General features: G+C 42.0%; 1 protein-coding gene across 1 annotated transcript in view; it reads right to left on the reverse strand.

The window, feature by feature from the left end:
* The window catches only part of SYNJ2 (synaptojanin 2), a 68672-nt gene that overhangs the window by 11676 nt on the left and 39800 nt on the right, over positions 1-17196 (reverse strand). The window contains exons 8-19 of the mRNA XM_009907186.2: positions 16291-16463; positions 15806-15887; positions 14012-14161; positions 13753-13918; positions 11619-11810; positions 10173-10257; positions 9133-9273; positions 6722-6914; positions 5121-5279; positions 4743-4899; positions 2737-2854; positions 469-687 (exon numbers count right to left, since the gene is read on the reverse strand). Coding sequence (XP_009905488.2) covers positions 469-687; positions 2737-2854; positions 4743-4899; positions 5121-5279; positions 6722-6914; positions 9133-9273; positions 10173-10257; positions 11619-11810; positions 13753-13918; positions 14012-14161; positions 15806-15887; positions 16291-16463 — 1835 coding nt within the window. The remainder of the gene's footprint in view (positions 1-468; positions 688-2736; positions 2855-4742; positions 4900-5120; positions 5280-6721; positions 6915-9132; positions 9274-10172; positions 10258-11618; positions 11811-13752; positions 13919-14011; positions 14162-15805; positions 15888-16290; positions 16464-17196) is intronic.

Raw genomic sequence — 17196 nt, forward strand, 5'->3', positions numbered from 1 at the left:
TGTAGAGAATCAACCAGAATGAAAGTAAAATGATTCTGCCAGAAGACAGAACAGTCTCCCTCTCAAACTGCAAGAAGCCATACTATTAAAATGTAAGCAAAACAACTCACAAAAGAAAGGAGAACCACCCGGGAACTGTTAGTGTGTGTGTGAAGGAGCACTCTAAGACAGCAGACCTCCTCAGAGGTAGTGAAATAGAGGCAATGCATGGAAATGAGGCCTGAATCTAAAGGTGATGATTCACATCAAAGCCCCTGCCATACTGAATAAAATGCTCCCCTCAGCCAAGAGAGCTGTTAGACTATTTCTTTAACAGTTTGACAAGATGTAAAAGATACTCAAAACACTTGTATTTTATTTCTAATAAAGAATTCAACATGTGGTAAAGGAATTCAGCATGCTACTTTCTAATGCAAAGTTAATGCTGTCTGTTTTTTGAACAGATGACAATTCAGATCCCAGACTTACCTGACCAGAACAATAGTGCCATAATCCTCAAACATTTGCATAAGCTCTGTACGCAGGTCCTCAGGAAATTCATTTTTCTCTTCAGGCACTGGTGATAGCAAATTTACTACTACTGTGGCATCCAGTGGTCCCTGGAAAGACGACACTTCCTGGAAAACAGTCTCACGGGCAGCTTGATTAACTTCCTGAACTTCCACTTCTACAATAGCTAATACTGGCCTACATGAAACAAAGGAGAAATGCTTATTTCAAATGAAGATGAACATCACCCCACAGAAAATACTTATATAAAACTAAGATCAGTGTCAAGCAGTAGGACACGAACTTTCTCCTCAGGTTGAGGAGAAACTTCTTTACAGTGAGGGTGACGGAGCACTGGACAGGCTGCCCAGAAAGGTTGTGGAGTCTCCTTCTCTGGAGACTTTCAAAACCCGCCTGGATGCATTCCTCTGCAGACTACCCTACGTGATCCTGCTTTTGGCAGGGGGTTGGACTCAATGATCTCTGAAGGTCCCTTCCAACCTCCAACACTCTGATCCTGTGACAGGTAAGGACTTGGCTGTATGAAGGACAAAAAGTGTTGTTTAAACTCCATACACTTGTGACCTTTTTTAATACCATGATGTTAAATCTCATGGCAAGTAACTAAACCTGCTATACCTTAGAAGGAAGTGATCATTGTGTATGTTCTACACAGAAAGAGAAGCAGAACAAATTACTTAAGGTTTCACTTCAAAAAAGCACTGTGGCTGACAATGCAACTCAGGCATTCAGTGTGTAGCACTTCTAGCACACCTGCAATCTAAAAATACTTCAGTTATTATCAAACAGGTACAGATGTCTCCCAAAACATCTATATACTGGGAAGGCAAAACATTATTTTCTGTTAGACAAGGCCACATAAGGGCAAGGTACTCTAAGTGTATCATGTGGTTATGTAACAAACATATGTCAATCCATTATATTCTAAGCAGTCAACACTGCAAGCTTGCCTCTTCAGCCATTTCTTACAAATGGCCTCTCTGTGTGTTAGATCTAAATAAAACTGAGAAAGCTTTCTGAAAGTGAAGCTTGTCTCATCTCAGTGGATGCAGTCCACACTCTCACATTTCCACCTGCACATATACACAAACAGGGGTGTCTACTCTCCTGTGTCAAAATTGCTGCCTCCTACTTGCATATTACAGAGCCTGTCCTACTACATTACCAGAACATATGAAGCAGCAAGAGCAGAGCCAGAAAGGAACAGTAAAGGGAAAGAAAAACACATAGGAAGTGTTAACTATTTCTATAAGCACATTGAGTCATCATGCATTTCCATATGTCATACCATATAGCTAAACCCTTTCCCCAGCACAAACCCTGGGAAAGCAAACCTGCTGACTGTAATTAAAAAGCAGTTTTTGCAGTCAAATTTGCTGAAATGGAGAACAAATGTATAACAGCCACATTTCACAGATTGCATCCTCAGGGTTTCATATGAGTGCAGTAGTTCCACTCTGCATTGTGGAACACAGAAACATCAAAGCCTTGATACAGAGAAATTGATTGCAAGAGGCACGTTCTGCCATTGCTGGAGGAATACAGAACAGTCCTCATATGCAAGAGCACCATAAGAAGCACAGAGCCAGCTGCTGTGGCTCACTGAGCATTGCTACCAGGAACAATATTGTAGGGCATGCAAGTTTATTTGGAATGCAAGAGAGCTTTCAAGGTGTATTTATGACTGAAGTTGTTTCAGAGAAGTGGTTACAAGTTTAATGAAGAATGGCCACACATATCCCTAAAGAGAAGTTAGCGGTATGGACCAGCCAGAGGCACTGCTCATTTTTCCTCCTTCTTCCATCTTCAATTCTAAGGGAAGCCCAGAAAACCACACTTCCCTACTCTGAAGAGGTCATATCTGGCACTATGTACATGGCTTACACCTCTTCAGGTCACAGAGTCCCAACCTCCACTCCCACAGCAAGCTGAGTGAGAATCCATCAGAGTAGCTTTCCAAAACCAAGCAATAGAAAGTCCTCAGTTTCTTGTACCTGCAGCTGAGTTCACAGTGTAGCAGAAATCAATAGAGAACCATAGATGCTTGCCACTCTGCTGTAAAACTCACCATGAGAGGAAAAAAATCTCACCAAACAAATACTGAACACAGAATAAAGGTGTAATTCTTGTTACAGTCAGACTCAGTCCCTCACTCTGAAGGTGTAATTCAGTAGGATACATTCTAACCTAGCAGCACTTTCCCTGATTATTTCTTCAGGATTTTACCTGTGGTCAGATGCTTGCAGCTCTGCTCTTCCATAGTACATCAAGGCTCCAGGGGTCCAGGTGTGCCTGACTTTAGTTTCAGCATTTAGATCACTGTCTAGAAGATTGATCTCTCCAGCTATGAAGCACAAAACATGACTTAAAATTCACTCAAAGCTAGTTTTACTAACACTTAAAAGCTATTTTATTAGGATGTACTTCATCACAGAGGTGTTTTTTTTGTTTGTTTGCTTGCTTTTTGTTGTTCTTCTATATGCCATTCAAAGAAGAGCTTGTATCCAAAATATTTACAAGTTAAAGACTTGGGGACAAAATACAGAAAGGACAAGGAGTGCAACAGAGACAGCTGATCACTAGAATAAGACACCTGCAAATTGGTTAACCTGAATGTTACCCAATTAATTACCTGTACAATCTGGGCTGACAGAGTCCTATTACTATTTTTCCCTCCAACCCCATCACTGAGCACAGAAACAGAGACTGTACTTGAAAAATACACTGCACAAGTATTGGAGATACAATACACAGGGGAAAGCAAACACCTGCAAATCCAATCTCCAAATACTTCTTTCAAACCCCTTAAGGTGACAGAAAGTGTTCCAGACATTATGGTAGAGTGAGGTATTACACTACTGTCCGTAACAGGAACGTTTTCAGGTCACTGTTTGGGATAATGGTTAGCTGTCTCTCTGTGAAGCTGACAATGAGTTAATACACAATATGTTTCACCTAGTCACTCGCAATGGGGCTACACCTTCTTCTCAGAAGGCAAATAGACCTCTAGCCTACAGCAAGACAAAGAATTTAGAGGCAAGAGGCAGAATAGTCTTGCCACCAGCAGGAAAGGAGAAAAACTCTGGCAGCATGCTGGTTAGACAATGTTTGTAAGGCTGGGAAGGCCACAAGCTCTAAAGAAAGGAACCTGCCTCAGCTCTTGGAGACCAGCTAGGTAGGTCCTACATTTTGGTATACTCTAGCAACTAAAGTCCTTCCAGGGGCAAAGCCTTTCCATGCAAAATATGGCATGTGCATTGGAAATGTTGAAGGGTTTTCTTCTGAAATGAAAATGCAAGAAGCCTGTTTTAACTTCCTTATTATGTCTCCAAATTTTTCTGTCCCAGATTACATCTCTATCAATGTAGTTTCTCATTATACTTTATTTTTCATTCCTTAAATAAGAGTGAAAAACTCTGAATCCCATTGACCTGTACTCTCTGGCTGTCCTAGTTCTGCTTATTATTTTTATACTTAGTGTGCTCATGGTATGGTTTAGATTCCATGCAGTAGTTTCCAGGCATGTGAAAAATCACATTTGCAGGCACAAACAAAATTCCTTCTCCAGCAATTACACTTTTAATATGAATTTGCTCAGAGTTTATGAACATTGGGAGATACATGTACCTGCAGACTGAAAGAGTGAAACTGAAATTTTGTTCTTGAATATGCAAATAAATGTTTTTTTATTTTGTTATTGTAACTTTCTAATAACAAGTGAAAACAGCCCTTCTGTTGTGCTGGCCACTGGTGATCACAAAGTACTTTCTAAGCACTAGTTAATGAAATCTCCCCCAATTCCAGAAACCAAGGCAGAAGAAATTACAGGAAAGAGGTTATACATCTACCGAGGACAACAGTTCTAACAATCTAACCATTTTAACACAGCAATTTTATGTGGACTAATGAGTCAGTTGAAAAGCAACAGAATAACTCCTAGATTGCTACAGCCGGATTGTTTTCAGTTCCTCAGCAAGGTCCCAGCATCTTTTCAACCTATAGCCAAAGCCTTTGTTCATACACTTAGAATAGGTCTCTCTATCTCTGCATATTAGCTCAGTGAAGCCAAAAGAATATCTGCTTGGGTAAAGCTACTGCAATTTGACCAAGCCTCCAGGGCACATCTAAAGCCAGCTCTCAGTCCAGAACTCACCATTCACTAGATTAAATGTGCTTTCTGGATGGAATCTAAACCAACTGTCAGATAAAAGAGGAGGAAAGATCCCACACACCTGTTTTTTCGAATGGCAGTTTTTTCCTCCACCAAAGGACTCTGTCAGTCCAAGCTGGGGTTCTGCACTTATCACTTGTATCATAAGCCTCTGAGCCAACATCATATTTATACGTTGGTCCAAAATTAATAGTCCCTTCATGGAAGTCTTTAAAAATCTGTGAAAAGAAATACCATCTCTTTGATTAAGCTACAGCTGAGGTAGGTACCATTGTGATGTACCAAATTCCTCACGAATGAACACCATTCTGATTTTTAAACAAACTACCACATTCAGGTACTACAAACAAAGGTCTGAAAATGCCACCTTTTTGTTCTCTCAAGGAATTAATCCAAGCCCACATGCAGGCATTCAAGAAAACGAGACACATGGCCTTACTTTTCCACTGGATTTCTGTTGCTGTAGTTGATCAAATTCCAGAAGTGTCTTCCAATCCTGACGTTTGAGAAAATAAAAGACTTCCTCGTAAGTTAGATCGATGCGATAGTTAAAATCGCCACACCAGAAGACATAGTCGTGGGAGAACACGCTTCGCCCCTAGTTGAGAGAGACAGAGAACTGCTCATGTTCCATCACAGCAGAAATGCACTGAGCAGTCCTTCTGAAATACGAAGCACCAGACCCACTTCACACATGGTATTTGCTAAATCTATCTCATGCTAAAATGGAACGGTTCCTTCACTGTCAGCATCCTGCTGAGCTGTATTTTGTAAACAACAATGTCAGACTCTGACTCCTGTTTTCTGAAGGCATGTCTCAGCTGGGACCCCAGCTTTATATTCATGGTCTGGCTATCATAAATATTGAAAATACCTGCTGAAAATTTCTCTAATACATTTCACAGGCATATATTCATGTATACTAAATATAACAGAAAATGTGCTCGTTACCAAGGCACATTCAGCAACAAAGGTCCTGAATAAGAACAAGCTCCAAATCAACCTTAAGTGCACATCACAGTTTTGTAATGCACTGAAATAAAATACCAAGGAAAATTCACTCCAATTCTAATTTTAACAACCTATCCTCTCACTAGGTTGGTTGGTTTTTTTTTTTGAGTTAAGCTCTACACCTCTGAAGCCTAAATCCATAAAGGAAATACTGAAGAGCTGTGGCTGTCACAGCACTAGAGGGCACTCTTTATATGCATTAAACACACAGGATACATTCAGCTATTGCACATTGAAAGGGCATTAAACAGTTAATGAGAGACCAGAAAACTACCATAAGCACAACTTTTGACCATTTGGAACAGATATTCTATGCAGGATGTTCAGATTGTCAGTATTAGTTCTTACATGGAACAACTGAGGATACACTGCATATGCTAAGCCTCTAAACCTTGCATACAACAGGGAGTTAAAATTCTGTGTTTTGTGACCTAAATGACACTTTCTGCTGACTGACCAGAATACATAAACTGTATTTCCCTCCCTAGTTTAGGATCTCTCCAGAGAGGTCTGAGAAAGAAAGCATTGTGGAAATAAAGCAACCAACGCTAAAGGAAGCAAAGAAGCACTACTGCCAAATTCCATGGGTTATCTACTGTCCTGACAAGTGTGAAATAAAACACTAGGGTGATAGATTGGACACCATTTAGGGGAAAAAGTATTCATACAGACCAGTAAGTGCCTACTTCCATAGTCTGAGAACTGCCATCAGGTCCTTGACAGTGACATTCATGAGGACAAGATGAAGGGAACAAAAAGTACCATATCAGTGACCAAGAACTGGTATGTCATACTGGAGTTAAAGCACTGACATACTTGAGTGGCATGGATGGTCTTTTAGGAACTTTTGGAAAGCAAGTGTTATACTGGGTGGTACCTGGTTGGGTTGTTTTTCCTTTTATACCCATTCCCTGTTGCACTGAGATTAATTCTTTGATGGTCTGTTATCAAAGACAGCCTAAGACCAGCCCTTCATCATGTAAAAACACAGCTTTTATTTCCAGGTGGTTTTAGCACACCTAGACTTACCATTGGGAAGCTGAGTTTCTGTGTGATTTCTTTATAGTCTTCATTCCTCTCTTTCACCTGAGTCTGCCCAGCAGTTAAGTGACTGCATATAAAGCAGAAACTGGTACTGTAGAACTGAAAACGAATGCTCACTGCCCCTTTATTTCCAGCTTTTCCTCCCATTCCTGTCTTCACGGTGTCTATTGCTACGTCCCTGTATTAAAAAAACAACATACAATGGAAAGAGAGTCAAGGACCATAAGCACAAATACTCATTCAACTTTGACTGCAACATAAAGGCTGTGGTATTTCTTGGTGATGTTCAAACTTATGTTTCAAATTAAGTATACTACCATAGTCTTGCTGTATTGTTTGAAACAGGCATTTTTTTTTCCTGAAATGCTGAGAATCTACCTGAAAAATACACTTTTCAAGGTTACATCTACCATGACCTTTATAATCACAACAATCAGTAATTTTCCTACTAAATTTTGTTTTACTTTTGAACATATGGGAATCTGCTTTTCAGAGTTAATTTAATTAGTGTTGCTATGTGTTGAAACCAACCTTCACAGCTGATGATGGATTTTTCACTCAATTAAAAAAAACCACAGATCATAACCCATAATTTGCTAAATCAGAAGCAATAAAACTGATGATTGCTGGATACAACTATTTATACCTAACTCTTAAAATGAGTTCTGTACTGATGACAAATTGCTCTGGGCCTCCATGTTGTTAATTACATAGTATTTCAATGTCATGATTAGCATACACTTTACTGTGAAAGATGACTTGGCAAAGCAAACCACCTGCTCACAGGATAACTTGCCCCAGACAGCCACTCTGCTTCAAGAATAAAGCATGCTTGTCTGATCAGATAAGGAAATTATGAGATCATTGCTGTAACCAACTCCAGCACCATGCATGTCCTTCCCACTGAAAAAATTTTACTTTCCTGATAGAAGTCAAGCAGACCTAGACTCTGTAAGCAAGAGGCAGGCAGAAAACCACTAAGTCTTACTTGGGTTATTGTCAGGTACTGCCTGCCTACCAACTGCTGACTGGTATTTATCTGACTCACACTCATGGCAAAGGTTATGTTGAGATAACCCACTGTGCATTCAGCTGCTTGAATTTCATCAATCCTTTCACTGCTGTATAAGCTTCAGCTATTCTCTAATATTTTTTTCTCTGTTCTCTAACTTCTGCCCTGATGTCTTCAATTTGTAAGCACAGAAGCACTTTTTTGCACTTCTGATCATTTTTGTTTTCCTTTTCTAGACATGGTAAAACTACGCAAGCATGCAGATTAGGTTTGATTATGCTCACATAACACATAGTAGGACATTAACATTAAAGGATGAACCTTGGTCACTAAAATGAAACTCTTCCCTTTATTTCTTGAGTTTCAAAGGGCTACATCCAATTCCTAGGAGTTTGACAGCTGCAACAGAGCCAATGTGCTGTTCTGCTTCTGATTTTCCTTTAAACCATATGCTTCCTTGCTGGATTACAGAAATTTCTTGAAAATCATGCAAAAAGTCAAAATCTGACACAAACAACTCTCCTCTGAACTGTTTCTTTGTTTGTTTTTCAATTGTGGGGAGTTAAAAGTACTGGAAAGATGACAATGCAAGAGCATCAGGGTTGCCTGGACTGCATTACTCTGCCTAACCTATAGCACTTGAAGTTCCACAAGCTCTGCACTGATCCACTTGGAGGGAAGAAAGAGGTAACTCTTGATATTTTTATCACAAAATGCAGTGGGCAATCAGTGTCCAGGGACACTAGTGTTAGGAAGCAGAGGATGTACAGGTTTGCACCCTTCTGACTAGGCAGATCCAGTTCTTGTGACATCTGGGAGAGACAAGCACTTAATGGGTCCTTGTAGCTCTCAGTGCTATAAAATATTAGGTGGGGAAATAGCTTTCTTTCCTCCACCCCACTTTTCACCTCTTCACCCATTATTTTCAGGCCTGTAACCAGCCCTGTTTTCACATGGAAACAGTAGAGAGGATTAGAAAGTAAAACCTGATCTTCCAGCAAAGGCAGGCACTTGGCTTCACTTGGTGCTCCCAATACTCTTGAACTTACTAGATCAGGTCGTTCCTTTTCCAGAAAGATAGCACCCAAACAAGGTGCTACACACCCTGACTATCCAGCTGAGCATGCTCAGCTTCTCAGGTGAACTGGAGGAAGGTGCTGGGGCTACCTGGCCATTGTGCCGCCCAGGTGGAGGGACTCCAGACTGCCTGGAAGATGTCTCATTCCCACACTCAGCAGAGACCAGAATTCAGGTTTGCATGATTCTCACACCAAGCTGAAAAGTCCCTCCCACCCTCTCTGGCCACAGTCCAACAGCAAATGTTACTAAATACACAGGTTGGGTTAGGGGTTTTTTTGTTGTTTTGGTTTGGCTTTGTTTTTACCTGATGAAGGGGACATGAAATGGTCTTACAAAGATGAAAAGACAAACACCAACAAGCTGTGCTGATGTCAGTTGAATGTAGCGATGAGTCCTGGAAATAGCTTTCTGAAGCTGTTCTCCCCACATTTTTCTATTTGTTGTACTGGAACAAACATAAAATCATTTAATGGAATCAAAACAAACCACATACAGTCAATAAAATGAGCAGATTAACTGTGCCTTAGGTTTGCAGACATCCCATTAGGCTGTAGAAATGGAAGTGCTGTAGGATGGATGGCAGAGAGAGATAATACCTCCTTATGAGGCATCCCAGAGTTATTAGGTTCAGTGAGCCATGGCACAGGGCACAAACACAGTTGTCCTACTTCTAAATGCAAGAGAGATTTTGTCTGCAATGCTTAGGAAGATCCATGTTTACATGACATTTGATACCCCCATTGACTGGAGATAACTGGATTTTGATTGTAGTAATCATAACCATAAAACCAACAATCCACATCAATCTCAGATTTTTAAGATTGCTTGTGCTCACAGTGGAGATCTGTGGATCTTCTCTGACTGCTATATGACTGACTACCCACAGCTGTTGGCTGTTCTTAGCTGAAGGTTTGTGGGTGGGTGCATATACCTTCACTTCTGCAAGCCTAGCTTTTTCTTATCTCGAGAGTCAACTGATACATGCAAATGTACCACCAGCCAAGCAGCCATGCTAAGCACAACATCAAACATCATAATTCTCCTCTGCCAACAGGACGACTTAAGAGGCTTAGAAAACACAGTGTATTCCACTCTACAGAAGTTCACAAAGAAACAGCCCTTTTAACACCATCCTAGTGCCATTTGTTAATGGTAAACATATTTCCAGCTATGATCACAAGCAACAGACTTGAAAGGTAGTATGCTCTTGGAAGGTAATATGCTATACATCTGATTGTAAAAAAAGAACAACTCTGGAGGCTTTTGTTTGGCTGGTTCCTTGGGGTAGAGGGTGCTCTTTTGGAGCTCTCTGGTGGTTGTATTTTTGAAGGGTTTGTTACTTACCTGGCATTCACAATATTCCCTGCGTTTAATTCAACCATCTCTTCAAATCCCACTGCAAATATGTCAGGAGGGCAGTTCTTATCATCTGTTGGAAAGAGGGAAAAGTCATACAAGAATTACTACTATGTTGTTTTTTCTAACAACTTGTTTTCTAATTTCTGTCAAGAGATCATTCCTGTAGTTCTATCTTATGCATCCCCTGCCAAGCTATACATATTCATAGCTCCTTTCATCTAATCTCACAAAACAACCCCTACAGTTCCTCTGAAATTTTTTCCTGCTTTTCTCCCACCAGTTGGTCTCCATCTCTCTTGCAGGAAGCAGTTCAGAATGTAGCATTATGTTGTAGCAATGTTAAAGAGAGAAAATGTTCAATTTTGTCCCTGCCTCACCCCACTCATCACTAAAGTCCTCTCACTACCCACCATCTTTCACTCCTTTATCATTTCACCCAACATGCTTTTGAGTACTGATTCCTATGTAACTCAACTTACTGTCCATATACCAGTATGTCACTTTCATCTCAGTGCCTTTAGTCCTGCTATTTTAGGTCTCTCCAGGGAAGGCTTGACAAGGCTAGCACATGATAGGCTCTCAACAAATTTTAATATCATGGGCATAATCATCATGTGTTAACACACCTAAACTATTTCTGAAACAGACTGGACCAATCACCCACCAAAGCTGCTTGGAGCACAGTGATATGCACCTAACCACATATCCATGCACTCAAGCACTGGGCTGAATTTGAGGGTTGAATTGCTAAGCTTCAAGGCTGGACACAGGACTATCCCTGCGATGCTTGCGTGAAGCTGAATATTCCACTGTAACAACAAAAGCACAGGTTTTCCCATAGTTTGGCAATCACTCAGTTTTAAAAGGACAGAACATCTGCTTTTCATTTTTCTTAATAAATCAAATACAATACCTGACCTTGTTTTGTAAATAAGAAATTCAGCAGCCAAGGAAATTACCCTCAACAAAATAAATCTTTTTGCCTCAACACTTCGATAGCAACGTTTCCAGACAAGAGCCCAGATTGCACAGATATGTTTAACATTAGGTAAAGATCAAGGAGACATTCTGAGGGCACCTAAGCATGTAGCTGAGTGAATAAAAAAAGAACAGATGTATGGAAAAAGAAAATGCAATATGGGATGCAGAATAGACACACCCCATGATGACATGAAAGAGACCTTTGAATTCTGACTTGCTGAAGGATCAAAATTGTCACATGTCAGGGGTTGCTCTGACTGTTGAGAGCCTTCACACACCACTCCATTGCTGCAGGGAAGCAGCAGAAGTCTACATAGAGCTGAATACATTCCGAAGAACTGACAGAAAATGCCCTCCAAGATCCACTGCCTTTGAAAGGCTGTGTGCAAATTCACTGTCTCTGGAGATGCCAGCAAATACTGCTTACACATTCTGAATGTGAAGTCTTACCCTGAAACTCAGAAACTCCAGAGAGCTTGGGAGAATCCAGCAGCCAGTCTGTCAGCTCACTGGTACCAAGGATGTTGCTTCGAAACTGCTTCCCCCCATTCACATTCCAGGTCCCCATGGCAACACGAACACGCTTGAAGTTTGTGAATTCAAACTGACGCTCTGACATGGCCTTCAAAATACTTGGAGTTACTGATGGAAGAGAAGAGAGAGAAAGAAGGGGTATAAAAGAAGAATGCACTGTAAAAGGACAGAAAGCATACAGACAGCAGCAGCAAAGTCACTGAAAAACAATTACATTACACTAGCACAAACAACACAAAAGCTAGGGAGTAACTCCAGTGGCTATAACTAGAAAACAACTGGGCTTGGCATCAGCAATGTCTCTTCCAGAAATCAGGGTACCCTTTGAAAGCTTGTGAAGAGAGGGTCACTCACTTTCAGCACACATTTTCCTGCATTTCTTCAATAAGCAAATGAGTAATTTTTCCTCCCGTAATCTTTTCAATTTAGCCTACAGAGATCAAGCATATCTCAAGTTATGATGCAAACTGCGTTCAAGAGGTGTTCAAGAGGGGATTGGACTTGGCACTTGGTGCCATGGTCTAGTCATGAGGTCTGTGGTGACAGGTTGAACTCGATGATCTTTGAGTTCTCTTCCAACCTTGGTGATACTGTGAAACTGAAGCCCTAAAAAGTTCAGGGAGTGGAGGGGAAGGTGAAGAAAAGTACAGTTTCGCATCAGTCCAAAACTAGCACTAGGTCTCCAGCCCAGTCAGAACTCCTCACAGGAAACTGCTGTATTCACTCACTTTTGATAAGTACAGAAAATTAGCAGTGTGCTAAGGTAGCAGCTGAGGTAACCTTAATCTTTTCCTGATTTGCATTGTCAATCAGGCATAGGAAAGATACCTTTATTTTCCCTGTGGTCTGCATCAGGAAACAGGCCCAATTCTATGGGCAGATCATAGAATCATAGAGTCATTTCAATTGGAAAAGACCTCTAAGATCATTGAATCCAGCTGTCAACCTAGTGCCACTGTGACATTAAACCCTGTCACAAAGCTCAGTGTTTACACATTTTTAAAACACCTCCAGGAACAGTGACTTCAGTACCTTCTTGGAAAGCTTATTCTATGCCTGAAGACTCTATCAGTAAAGAATTTTTTCCTAATACCCAATCTAAACCTGCTCTGGCACAACTTGGAGCCATTTCCTCTTGTTCTATCACTTGATACTAGGGAGAAGAGACCAACAGCCACCTCACTGCAGCCTCCTTTCATGTAGTTGTAGAGAGCAATGGGGTCTCCACACTCCTCTTCTCTAGACTAAATAATCCCAGTCACTCCTCATAAGAATTGTTCTTCAGACCTTTTCATCAGCTTCGTAGCCCTTCTCTGGACACTCTACAGCAATTCAGCGTCCTTCTTGTAGAGTGAGGGGCCCAAAACTGAACACAATATTCAAGGTGTGGCCTCACCAGTGCCAAGTAGAGGGCCGAATGGGTGAAGTCTGCCCTGTTAAGATCTAGTAGTTCTCTGGAACAAGCTGACCACCTGGCACTGCTTGTGGGTGCAATTATCCTACCTTTGCACACAAGTATTTTTCAGAGAGAAACAAGTTGCTTTACATTAGAGGGGTGCAAACCTATACACATTGTGGACTGACATGGCTCTTGAGTAAAGCAGAGCACGCACCAACCAACATAATATACATGGGTCTTTAAAGATCCAAATGGCTAAAAGCACATGCAATCTGCAAGCCAAAAATAAGGACATATAAGGTTGGAGCTCAAGAGATTTTTCTCAAGACAAACTCAGGCAGGACAGAACTGGGAATACAGCTTTAAAATCTTTCCCTCTGGCCCAACTTCTCTGAACTGTCAGAAGAGATCATCATCAAAGAGCAGACAAACACATGCAGAAGTCCAAAACAAAATGTAAGAAATAAGCACAGTGGAATTCAAACACAAAGTTGTGCTATGGTCATTTGACAGCAGTGTTTCAAACAACAGATTTAGACTGAAGTAGTCTGTTTGCAGATTTATTTATTTTTTTCCCAGTTGTTTGTATCTGGCAGCAAAAAAACCCAACAAAATCACAAAAAAAGCATGAAGGATTTACACTGGCTTTACCCAGTAGTGCAGTCTGGTCCATAAGCATCTTGCCTTTGTCTGCATATTCTTCTCTGAAGAAGTCACCCATGAGCAGCAACTCGATGGCTTCCTGCTTCACTGCATCAAAGAAATTTGACTGAATGGTGCGAGAGACAGAGCGAGCACTATCCTTGAGTTTCCCAACCTGCATCAGACAGGAATCATCAGTACCAGTGACACTTCAGAGTAAATCTGACATTTTCATTTGTGAATAAACAGTTTTGACATTTTTCTTTACCTTGTTCTTCCCCTCAAGGGCACGACTGCAACTAAATACTCTGCTCAGATTATGACCATTGAGAGTCCACATCACTTTGTAGGATTCCACAAAGCGCTCAATGATAGATTTAGAGTTCAGCCCAAGGCTCTCTAATTGAGCAAGCAGGACCTGGATTAAGTGCAGAGAAGAGAAAAAAAAACCAGTAACAACATGGTTCCTGTATGTGTTTCTGCTTTTCATCCTCAACTTCAGTGTTCCAGTCAGCAGCATTCTGTATCATCGAGATAGAATAGAATAGAATCTAATCGAATAGACCAGACCAGGTTGGAAGAGACCTTCGCATCCAACCTATTATCCAAGACCACCTAATCAACTAAACCATGCAACCAAGCACCCCATCAAGTCTCCTCCTGAACACCTCCAATGATGGTGACTCCACCACCTCCCCAGGCAGCCCATTCCAATGGGCAATCACTCTCTCTGTATAGAACTTCTTCCTAACCTCCAGCCTGAACCTCCCCTGGCACAGCTTGAGACCGTGTCCTCTTGTTCTGGTACTGGTTGCCTGGGAGAAGAGACCAACTTCCACCTGTCTACAACCTCCCTTCAGGTAGTTGTAGACAGCAATAAGGTCTCCCCTGAGCATCCTCTTCTCCAAGATAAGCAACCCCAGCTCCCTCAGTCTCTCCTCACAGGGTTTGTGTTCCAAACCCCTCACCAACTTTGTTGCCCTTCTCTGGACTTGTTCCAGCAAGTCAACATCCTTCCTAAACTGAGGGACCCAGAACTGGACGCAGTATTCAAGGTGTGGCCTAACCAATGCTAAGTACTGGGGCATAATGACCTCCCTGCTCCTGCTGGCCACACTGTTCCTGATGCAGGCCAGGATGCCATTGGCCCTCTTGGCCGCCTGGGCACACTGCAGCCTCATATTCAGCCTATCATTGACCAGTACCCCCAGGTCCCTCTCTGCCTGGCTGTTCTCCAGCCACTCTGACCCCAGCCTGTAGCTCTGCATGGGGTTGTTGTGGCCAATGTGTAGAACCCGGCACTTGGATGCATTCAGTCTCATGCCGTTGGATTCTGCCCATCTGTCCAGCCTGTCGAGGTCCCTCTGCAGAGCCTCTCTACCCTCCAGCAGATCAACTCCTGCCCCCAGCTTGGTGTTGTCCGCAAATTTACTGATGATGGACTCAATGCCCTCATCCAGATCATCAATAAAGATGTTAAAGAGCACAGGGCCCAGCACTGATCCTTGGGGCACACCACTGGTGACTGGCTGCCAGCTGGATGTGGCACCATTCACCACCACTCTCTGGGCTCGGCCCTCCAGCCAGTTCCTAACCCATCACAGTGTGCTCCTGTCCAAGCAATGGGCTGACAGCTTGGCCAGGAGTTTGCTATGGGGGACAGTGTCAAAGGCCTTGCTGAATAGAATAGAATAGAACAGAATAAACCAGGTTGGAAGAGACCTTCAAGATCATCGCGTCCAACCCATCAACCAATCCAACCCACCTAAAGTCCAGGTAGACTACATCCACAGGCCTCCCCACATCCACCAGGCGGTCACCTGATCATAGAAGGAGATCAGGTTGGACAGACAGGGCCTGCCCTTCCTAAATCCATGCTGGCTGGGCCTGATCCCTTGGCCATCCTGGAAGTGCTGTGTGATTGCACTCAAGATGACCTGTTCCATTGTTCCATAAAGACAGATTTGTGTACCTGAGGCTTATGCCCTCTTTCCTGTCTTTCCCATTGTATAGATGATGTATGCAGTACAGACATTCAGGAAAGGTCCTCTGCCAAACTCACCTCCAGTGCAACAAAGGACTGTATACTATTAGTCCGATCCAGGCAGTCCAAACAATTCACTCGAAAAGTACCTGTCTGTAGACTTTGGTAAGCAGCACAAGAGTAGGGAGGGAAAAAAAGGTTATTTTAAAATAACATCTAATTGTCAGCTGATTGAACAAGATCATCAAATTTAGTCTGAATATAGTCACCCACATTTTGATGGTGCAAGCACATTGTGCACAATGCCTTCCATTCCTGTCTAATTACTTGACTACATCTGCAAACCTGTATTAGCAAATCCACGCACAGGTCACTTTGCAGGTTCCAAACAATGGAGATGCAGTTAAGCCAAATAATCTACGTAGCACCAAGACTGTACTTTGTCTCAAAACTGTATTTCAGGATGGTCATTAACACTCACTGTCCAAACACAGCAAGAAACCTGGGAAGGACAGAACAGGTGGTGCCAGGCTATGCTGCGACAGAGGGGCAGGGACACTCACCATGGACTTACATTCTTGCCCTTTGTGAAGATTCCAAGTTCTTCCCAGTGCAACTTCAGCTGAGGCCTCAGCAAATTTTCCAGTTTTTCAGGTTTCCCACCTTTTGCAAACTGGTGGTAGTCAAAGTTTATCATGGGACTGTCTGCTGCATGGGAAGAGGCCCATAGCAGTTTCTGTTTAGACAGAGAATGAAGAAAACAATTCCTGCTCAAGCCACAGTGTAGGGATTGATACCAGCCTGGTTTTATCCTTACTAAACTTTGACTGTTTATCAAATTTTTAATGCTGAGATGTTCATAGGTAATTTTGACAGGCCAGACATGAAACAGCAACTGAAATTCCCTGTTTGTTTTCTTTGCAAAGGTAAACTGCATTGTTAGACCCCATTTTTAATGCAGGGAAATTCAAAATGTAACTACAAATTATACATCATAATTACTACTGTCTGCACCTTGGCTAGCAGCAGCCCTGCAGCAATGGACTGCTCCCTCTGTTCAAAGGGTGTGCAACAACAGTGATGCTCTGGGACAGTACAGGGACCCTGATGGGAAGGGTGAACAGAGCTGCTTAAAGAACATAACAACACATAGGTACATCTTTTAACCATTCTTCAGTGCCATGGCATGGAACATATTGCCCTAAATTGAGGCAGAGATTGCTCAGGGAGGAAGAAGTCCCAGGAAACATACTACAAAAGTGAAAGAAGAGGCACAAATAGCCTCATTAATTAATCTCAGACTTCCACAACCTCACAGGCATTTCTGTAATCATCTGAAATCGCATTAAGGAACTTGCAATAGATACAACAATAACACATCCTGCTTTCCATGACAAAGCCAGAGAGCACTGTTACATTAACTCTAATTATGCAAGACTTTGTCTATTCCCTTCCCTCCTGCACATTCT

The sequence above is a fragment of the Dryobates pubescens genome, chromosome 6 (genome assembly GCF_014839835.1).
Source record: "Dryobates pubescens isolate bDryPub1 chromosome 6, bDryPub1.pri, whole genome shotgun sequence".
NCBI lineage: Eukaryota > Metazoa > Chordata > Aves > Piciformes > Picidae > Dryobates > Dryobates pubescens.